At 33.8% G+C, this 9,843-nt stretch overlaps 1 protein-coding gene across 3 annotated transcripts in view; it reads left to right on the top strand.

The window, feature by feature from the left end:
• Positions 1–9,462, top strand: part of LOC121985492 — a 33,323-nt gene extending 23,861 nt beyond the window's left edge. Inside the window, exons 6-9 of one of the 3 annotated variants that reach the window (XM_042538985.1) lie at positions 4,302–4,393; positions 5,496–5,557; positions 5,663–5,756; positions 8,242–8,958. In XM_042538985.1, the coding sequence (XP_042394919.1) occupies positions 4,302–4,393; positions 5,496–5,557; positions 5,663–5,756; positions 8,242–8,454 (461 nt within the window). In that variant the 3' untranslated portion in view covers positions 8,455–8,958. Of the gene's footprint in view, positions 1–4,301; positions 4,394–5,495; positions 5,558–5,662; positions 5,757–8,241; positions 8,959–8,982 lie in introns of those variants that run through there. The other 2 variants (XM_042538994.1, XM_042539003.1) reach the window with 2 other exon arrangements.
• Positions 9,463–9,843: the final 381 nt, after the last annotated feature.

The raw sequence follows: 9,843 nt of genomic DNA on the forward strand, positions 1-9,843 counted from the left end.
GGAAACCACACTTCATTAAATTAGATAATATCACATTGTTTGGATGGACCAATCATTTATGCCAAACATCAGCCTTATTTGCAACAACAATAGAAATGGACAAATTTCTAGGAACAATAAATTGCAATGGAAATAGTCTTCCCACTTTATGCCCCCTTGTGATCACCTTCCTCGACACCTGATCTTGTACAAAACAATCACCCTAAGAGAAATGTACATTATAGATGTTATCCACCATCTAACCAACAAAAATTAAACTTATAGAGAACCCAAGAGAGAGAAATACATTGCAAAAAGAAGATCCTATATCACCAATGGTTGTAATTGGAAGATTACTACCATTGGCAATCTGAATATTTTGTGTGCTAGTACACTGTCGTAGATTATGCAACAAATCAAGTGACCCAATCATATGATTGGATGCTCTAGAGTCAACAAACCATTAAGAAGAAGTAGTCTTACCTTGGCCCTGAAGGATAAAAGTGGAAAAAGCTATGAGAATCATCTGTTGGACCATTTTTGGAGTAAGAACAGACTTAGGGTTGTAAATGAACCAAGTGTTCGTGAACAAGTTTGGTGTTTGACTTGGTAAGGGTTTATTTATGTTCGTTCAATATACACAAAATTAATTAAACAAACAAGTTTGAATAGTTCGTTAAACTAAACAAACAAGCTTGAACACATATGTGTTCAGCTCGTTAATGTTCGTGAACAATGTTAATGAACCATATTCATTAATAAAACTCTTTTCAATATGCTAAATAAATAATAAAATAAAATAAATAAATAAGTTTGAATTATCAAACTCAATCACCAATCAAAAAACTAAAAGTTTCAAATAATCAAACAAGCTTGAATTGAGAGCTCGATAGTAACTAAACGAACCAAACTCAAGCCAAGCTTAAATTGAGAGCTCGATAACATCTAAATGAACCAAGGCCAAGCTTCAAACAAGCTCAAGCTCATAAAAAATAAACCAAGCTAAACTTGAATAATTATTTCAAAAGCTTGGTTCATTTTAAGCTCGACTCGGCTCGGTTACCTTATCAAACAAGCTTGAACACCCCAAAACTTGGCTTGGCTCGTTTATAGCCCTAAATAGACTGATTGGTGCTAGTGGTTGTGGATGTAGGACCAATAATATTAAAGTCTGGAACAACAACTTGAAAGCTTGGGCTTGTCGATTTTCTGGATGTGTAGAACACTCCTTGATAATGTGTCCATGTTGCTTACAATAATTGCAGAATTTCTTACTACAGTTGCGAGCAATATGCCCAAACTCCTTGCAGTTGTAGCACTACACCCTTGAGCAACATAAGCAACATTAATAACTGTAGATTTCTCCTATAATGCACCTATAATAGCTTGTGTAGCCAGTCTTTGTTCGTTATGCAACAATTCACCAAGACATACATCCAAAGAAGGAACCGAATTTCTCTTCAGCAATCCAGCCCGAGCAACTTCAAAATCGGGTCTCAGTTTCATCAAAAAATGATCACGCCTACATCTTTATGAACCACTTGAATACTGGCTAAGGTCTCTTTTGATACATTTGAATAAATAATAACATAATATTCACTCTAAAGATTAAGAAATCCAGAATAATATTGCTCAATAGAGAGATCGTCTTGACTGAAGTTACTAATCTCAAGCTTTAGTTGAAATTGTCTTGCAGTATTATCTTGATGGTATATTCACTTCAAATAATCGCACATCTCCTTAGCTATACCAAAGGGGTGTAAATTGTTCACCATATGAGCTTCAATTGATCCTAAAAGCTAAGAGATAATTTGAGCACCCTTTGTCTCCCATTGGCTGAGTTCCTTAGCATCTTTAGGAGCCATAGAAGACACATCAATGTGACTCCAAAGCTCTTTTCCCTTTAGAAACATTTTGAACTGAAATTCCCATGCTGCATAATTTTTTCCTTTAAATTTGATAGCCATGATCTCGGTATTCTTCCTGAAAAATTCTCATAGTCATTCGAAAAAAAAGTCTGAACAGAAATCTCAATGCAATACTTTCAATCACAAGTTGATTAACTAAAAAAACCCAGAAAGAAGTTGTTGATAAGAAATTAATCAACCAAAAAAAAAAATAACAAGACAAACTAGAAAACTTTGAAGGACAGAAGCAAACTAACAAAAATCCAAAGATTTAGCTATGAATTTGAGAGGTAATCTCTAATACCATGCCAAATTTGAGTGAATGGCTGAATGCCTTCCTCTTGAAGATCCTTTCCAATAAATAGGAATTGCTGAACAAACTATTTTGAGCAAGAAAATATATACCGCTAATATACTAATTACAGATAATCTATTTTAGGTATAATATATACACAACTAATAGCATAATTATGGTAAAATAAATTTCATAATTGATAGTTCATAATCTTTGTCGTTCTTAATGACAAGATGATTCTCTTTCCATGATTTATTTTTTATTTCGTTTATTAGCTATTGGAGATGAAACATTAAAAAGAGAGGGAAGGAAAGAGGAGAGACACCAATGGACAATAGCGGAAGTTGATGGAGTCAAAGATGGAAAACAAGTTGCGGCCCGACAAGCTAAGAATGGGGATCAAGCTAAGTCCTTAGAATGAAAGGAGCATCCCACTCTAGATCGTCTTGATGATCCGTTACACATCAATGGAGATCCAGTTAGAAGGGCTGAGGCTAAAAAGATGAAGGAAGCATTTAATGGGCTAATTGAAGATGTTAAAGCCAAAGTTATAATTGAAGCGGATTTGAAAAAGAGCAAGTCATGTGGCTTAATCAACCTAATTCAAGTCTTAAGTGGGACTCATTTTTTTTTTTTTGTAATGGGGACAATTTTGATATGTAGGCCCAATTTCTACCTTTAATTGGGTTGTAATGACTTAAGCCTAAACTAGCTATGTAGTCTACCTAAGCCTTTTCTAAATGGGTTTCTTTTTGCCCTTTTAGGGTTTTTAGATCACCCTATAGTTATAAATAAAGGGGGTGACGGTCACGCATGTAAGTTACTGCTTACTTTTCAATCAAAAGCATGGTGAGAGTCTCACTTGTTGATTCTCTTTAATTTTGAACTTATCAAGGCATTCTCTTATGGCGTTCTTAGATTTATCAACCTAAACCCCAAGGTTGTGGTGTCTTCTATCTCCTATACCTCAGATTTGTGCTTCATTAAGCATTGGGTCAAGATTTTTTATCATTCATTAGATTGATTTAGATTTTCTTTGTTTCTTCCTTCAATTTGTTATGGGTTCATAAAGACATTCTTCTCATTGGGCTCACATCAGAAGTGATAAGAAGATTCTATCTCATGGCTTATCCTTCCATTTGTCTATTCGATTTTGTCTATTGGTTGCTGAGAGGAGATGAAATACTAAAAAGAGAGGGAGGGGAAGAGGCTTGTTGCCAACTTGAGTACTAATAGTTGTAAAGAGGAATAAAGCTCGAAGTCAAAGAAATTGAGATATATCCATTATTCTGTAGCCATTAGTCTTTTAGTTTCAATTTTGGGAATTTAAGTTCAACTCCCAATCATTAAAGAGTGATATTAACTGATATGTGGAGAATCAATTTCAATATTTAGATGTCTTGGGAGTTGAGGGCATTATTTAATATGAATCTTTGAAACTTATAAGATTAATTTTTGTCGGATGTTACAAAATTAGTATTTTATTACATGCACAATATCTTTTTGTGGTTAGGAATGTATAATCATTATTAAAGATGTTTGTTATATATTTTTTAACTTGTTCTAAATTTAAATATAATTGACTTCGAAATTGCCTACCCCACCTAGTGGGATAAAGCTTAGTTGTTGTTATTGACTTCGAAATTGCTATAGGATTATATTCAGAGCGAAATAATTTAAGTGGAAGGGGATACTAGTATAAAACTTATGAGTTGTTCTCAAAATGCTTTATGCTTGAAGTATTCTAAGTGTTGAAATGACATAGTATCGAAATTATGCCATTCTAGTTGTAGGCTGAACGTCAAGCATGAAACAATACTTCTAAACTAGTGCCATTCTAGTTGTAGGCTGAAAGTCAAGCATGAAACAATACTTCTAAACTTTGTATGAAACAATCGCCCCTCAAATGATACTCGAACTATCATCACTCTAATGAAACTAATATTATGGCACTTCGTGTTATGTACGTGCCACACACAGATACCTTATCTAGTATTTTTGACTTAATTTTTCTTTTTTTAACTTTTTCCTATCATTTGCACAATCATGACCAGTTGATCTTCAAGGATGCATGCATAATCTTATATATTTTACTTTCTTGTATTGTGTATTTTTTTCAGCCACCAGTTTGATTGATAGCAGAACTCGGAAGCTTCTGGATGATAATATAAAAATTCTTCAACAGATTGCTGCTAATCTTAATTATAATGAGGTACATATGTTATATCTCTTTTACCACGTCTGTTATATCCAAAAATTTCCATAATACAACAGACAAAAATATACGGTACGAATTCATTCCCAAAAGAATGAGGTACAGATAGATGTGTTTCTAAATCTTGTTTTTTTTTAATGAAGAGATCTGACAATATGTATAATTTCCCCTCTAAAGAATCCTTATTACTTGTTATCACCATTGTGCCCAATTTAAATGTTAGAATGTTAGTTGAGAAGTACACATGTTAAATAAAATTTGTGGAATCCCAATTAACTAGGGATAGTAAACTCTGATATCTATATAATATATTCAATTCAATTCCCATGCCATGAGATTTGTTATACTAATGGCTAGGTTATGCTATTTGTGAGTTCTGCATGAAAGAATTGTAATTAGTCTAATGGCTAGGTTATGCGATGTGCTAATTGGAATTAGTGATATAACTTATCCTTTCAGTTAATATAGAGCAGTTCCTAACAAACTAGTTGTATCTGTTTATCTTGGGCCTTGTCTCTATTTATGTTGGACCTGTGACAAGTATTGGACATAAATATGAATTTAGGTGTCTAACAATATGTTTCTAAAATGTTTTTAAAGATTTCTAAATTTCTCAGTATTACTTTGGTATTGCCTTAGAGTTGGGTGATTAGCCAATCCCTATTTGTTGAGACTTGGAACTCAGTCTTTGTTGCAATTCTAGACCAAAGAGGTATAGATTTAATTGTGAGAGTACATCATTTCATACATATATCTTGTTACCCCCAAAAAAGAAAATATCAGCATAATATTTTTTTATGTGAAATTTATTTTTTTCATGCATTCTGCATCTTATATTGCACATGAAGAATGCACAAAAAAAGAAATCATATAACATACATCACCTGTTGTTAATGCGATGTTGTAAAGAACATCCAACTATTCGCAATAGGATTGTATCATTTGTCTAGAATTAGATGCATTATTGTCAAATTATGTAGATACTTCAAAAGATAGCTAGCTTGATATTATTTTTCTCTCTAGGCTTTATGCTCTGTCATGTTTGTGCAAAATTATAGACGACTCTGTGTTTTTACCTGCCTTTGCTTTTTGTCTGCAGATACATAATAACAATGATCTTTTTTGTCGCTCTAAACAGAACTTAGCTGCTATCTTGAATAGGTATTTTACAGTTGAAGAGTTCATAGAATTGTCCATCTAATAGTAATTTATAAATGAGAGTTTTTTTCCTATCTTAATCCAGATGAATACTTTTTTTTTCCACAGAATGAATGGAATGGCTGGTATTATGAGTCAGATGCCTCCGCTACCTGTGAATATCGATGACAATCTTATGTCGTTATTACCTTGTATTACTCATGTAAGTGTTCTATTATTCTCTTTTTCATCTCCGGTCTGTATTTTGTTGCTGATATTGTATAATACTTTATTAGATATGCATTGGCCCGGAGTTTTCTTGTTATTTTTTGCTTTTCAGGCTCAACGTTTACTGCATATTTTTGGTCTATTGAGGTAGTTGTGGGAATATAATAAAGGGCAATTCAATACACGAAGCTCTCGCCAATGCAGGGTTCGAGGAAAGATCTATTGTACGCAACCTTCCCTTGCATTGCATTACATTACAAGAGGTCAGAGTTTGAAGTGCCGAGCCGTGCCGCTCGAAACCGTCGGAATTTACTGCTCCGGTGACTAAGCGAAATCGGCACAACAGGCGAACAAATTTCACCCTCGTCATCCGCCCACGATTGACGCCTTCTCCTACCCCAAAAGCATTGCGTGACGCCTCTGCCAGCGTCGGAAGCATTGCGCGACGCCTCTGCCGCCGGTAGAAGTGTCGCGCGAGCACTGTTCGCGGGATTGCGGTGTAGCATACTGTTGCAAAAGAAAAAAGATTTAATTAATTAAACAATTCCTATTTTGAATAGACTTTTATAAACCCTAATTAAATTATCCTTATAAAATATATTTAAATTTAAAAAAATTAAAAAATTATTAATTGATATTATAAAAATTCTTTTTTTTACTGTTTTAAATTTATTTAAAAATACTATTTTTTTAAAAAAAAATCTAATAAATCAGATTTATATTCTGATAATTTATTATTATTATTTTATATTTTTTTGTTGTTTAATTAATATTTTGATTTTTTTTTTACTATTTTAAATATATAAGATTTAAACTAATAATTAATTAAATAAATAAACAATTAATTTATATAATTATGATGTATCAATTTTAATTCGAGTAATTAATACATCTTTAAAGAAAATTATATTTAATTATTTTTTCAAACTATATTAAGTTGTTCAAACTTATATAAAATCAATATACAATTTATTTTAAAATTATACATAATAAATATATTTATCTAATAATTACTATATATAAATACAAAAAAATACCGAAACTGTATTGACACGGCACGATAATACTGAAACCGTATCATTCCGGTCTAGGACCGAAACATCGGTACTAGTCGAAATTTTAAATTTTACCAGAGGTTATTTTCACGACTCAAACCCGTGACCTCCACATCAGCAACTTTACCATGTGAGCTATCTTGAGCCTACTCATGGTTTGATCTATCAAGTTTTGGTCAAGTGCCTATACCACCTAATGGCTAAAACCATTGTTCCCATTTCCTTGACAACATAGTTTGTGACACTATTTCTTATTCAGCTACCTCCCCTACTCAAGAAGGCACATCAACAGAAAATATTGCCAGCTAAGTGGGATAGGAGTCCACTCTAGTCCATCACCTCAAAAGGATCACTTACATGAGTGCTGCACTTCTTAGAGTCCATGTCAGAGCGATCACTAGAGTGATCCCATGATAGCAATCCATCAAATTGTTTGGAAACTTTGTTTTCTTTGCTGATTCATTTCAATGAAAATTTACATGTTTAAGCTAAGTTACTTACCGGAACACATTGAAGGAACAACCAAATAAAGGTTAGAGTAGATGCTAAATCTAGAATTTTTGGCAATGGAAATTAGTATTTGGTGAGCTGAGTTTTATCATTATAGGTCATAACCATACAGAGAACTGGCTATACTAGGATTGTGTGTGGCATCTACGGAGACACATTGCCCTTACCTACTGGAGTCACTTTAAGTAGGTTTGCTTCTCTCTGTTGGGCTATGTATAACAATGGTGACCTCTGCCCTTCAATGAGCCCAGACATATATTAAACTTGGTGAGCAGGTTATGAATGGCATGTCTAACGGTAAGTTGAATTTCAGGTGATTGGCTGCTTCAAAAGAGTGGTAATCCTAATGGCTGATTAGGCTGAAGTTGACAACTTGGAAGTTCCATGTGAATCATATTGAACCATGACTAGGAATGTTAAGATGAATTTAATAAACTGGGTTGATAATATTCTTATCTAGTTGGCATAGCCTTTACATCCTAAAAGATATAAAATGTAGATCTCAAAATTTAATAGCATGTTTAATACTCATGGAGCATGTTGATCATGATCCATTACAAAATGAAGGTTCATGTTGCATCTTGACAAACAAATACAAAACAGTGTTCTATTTTTTTTATCATTTGGAATTGAAATAAAATATGCGGAATGCTTCTGGTAATAATATAGTTTTTCCTTTGTAATATAGTTTCACCTTTTATAAGTAATTTGATTGAATTTAATTAATGGAGTTTAGTTGCAATGTCTGATTTTACTTTAGACGGACTTCAATTCAACTCCATTCATATTGAATCGATAGAATTGCCATGTCTCTTTAAGTTGCATACATTATAAATTGTCTTTCACCCGAAGCATAGCACTATGCAATTGACATTGTACCTTGTAAGGTTCTGATAACTATTGATTGGACCTTAGACTGTGGGTCACAATATTTTGGATGAAGGACAGTGTCACAATTTGGCTCACTTTTCAGTCCATGCTAACAAGAAGGATTGGAGGACACCCTCACGTAAGTGGTATATTTGGTTTCATTTACCCTTGCCACATGACAAAGATGCCACTCCTACTAACCAATTATTGCAACTGGTGCATGAAATGGAACTTGCTATTTACATGACCTTTAACTAATTGGGGTTTCTTTTATTTGGATGATTTGCCCTCTACAATAAATGGCTTGGGCAGTTAGGTAAAACAAGTTTGGTCGGTAATTGAGATTGACTTATTTTTGCAATGTCCATGCTGAGAGTTATGTGACAGATTCTCCCTTTCATATAGAGATGGAGAGAGTTTAATTGCTGCCAAGATAATTTTGGAATGATTGCAATAGAATCAAGATTCTACAACTGACTTTGAAACTGGATTTGGTATTTGTAGCTACACAAAATATCAACAAGACTGGTAATAATAAAGTTATATACAACTACTCATCATTCTTTTTCTTTCTTGTCTGTTGTCTGTAACTGTTTGCTACTTCAGAATCTCAAAAATTGGAACTTTACAACCTACCAAGTTTCATGAATCTTTGTGGTTTGTCTTGGTCAGCCATCTAGAGTTGCTTTAGGCTACTAACACTAGGACTGTAGATTTGTTTTGTCCCTATTTTCCATCTCGACTGCACTCGGTGCTTATTTCTTCCCTTATTTTTGGTATTGTTAGGAACAAAGAACTATCAACAGCCACTTTAAGGAAGAGCCAATAAGATGGTAACCTGGTGCCACTTTTTGATCCATCATGTTTCTTCGAGCGCACAATTTTCTTACATCAAATGCAAGATATATGTTTCAGTAGTCTGCTTTTCAAGTGTACATGCATTGACGTCGACAAGAGAAAAATGATTGCATGGCAGAATCAGAGGTTTCTTAGGAGCTTGGCAATAAGTTCACGTACTAATAGCCTGCCTCGTGCAAACAAGAGCTTCTCATAGTAGAGCTCGTATGTATAAATGATGAACCAGATTATTTTGCTTCACTACCTTGTTCATTTATATTTTGTAACAAGTATAATTATTTCTGGAGAACACATCAGCTATTTGTATTGATCAAGCGTATAGAAATGCTAGTTATCTCCAGAGAATAAAGCCAGTTTGTCATGTTTGCACTTGGAATACACAATTTCAAGGAAGGTTTCTTTTTTGTATAACTTCATCTTTATTTTTATTTTATTTTAAGTGGATTTGAGTTGGCATAGGAGACTAGAGGCTTTGGTCCTGATTAGTGGTGGGTTCGGCGCTTGTAGTGCCTTGTGGGGAAAGATGAGGGTAGAGTGTTGGAGTGGGCAGGGCAGTGAAGAGGGATGATAGAGACAATGGCAGGCTTCGGCAATAAGTGCAGCAGGGTGGTAGAGGGAAACACATGAAGAAGAGAGGCTGTAGAAAAGGGGCAAGGACAGGAATTTAACTTGTAGTTCGCGAAGGGAAATAGAAAATGTTTTTTTTTCCTTATGTTTTTTCTTTTTACTTTTTCAATCCAGATAATATCTTCTGTCCAGAAATCAAATAGTGCGATGCAACCTTTTTCA

Source organism: Zingiber officinale, chromosome 1B (assembly GCF_018446385.1).
Source record: "Zingiber officinale cultivar Zhangliang chromosome 1B, Zo_v1.1, whole genome shotgun sequence".
Taxonomy (NCBI): domain Eukaryota; kingdom Viridiplantae; phylum Streptophyta; class Magnoliopsida; order Zingiberales; family Zingiberaceae; genus Zingiber; species Zingiber officinale.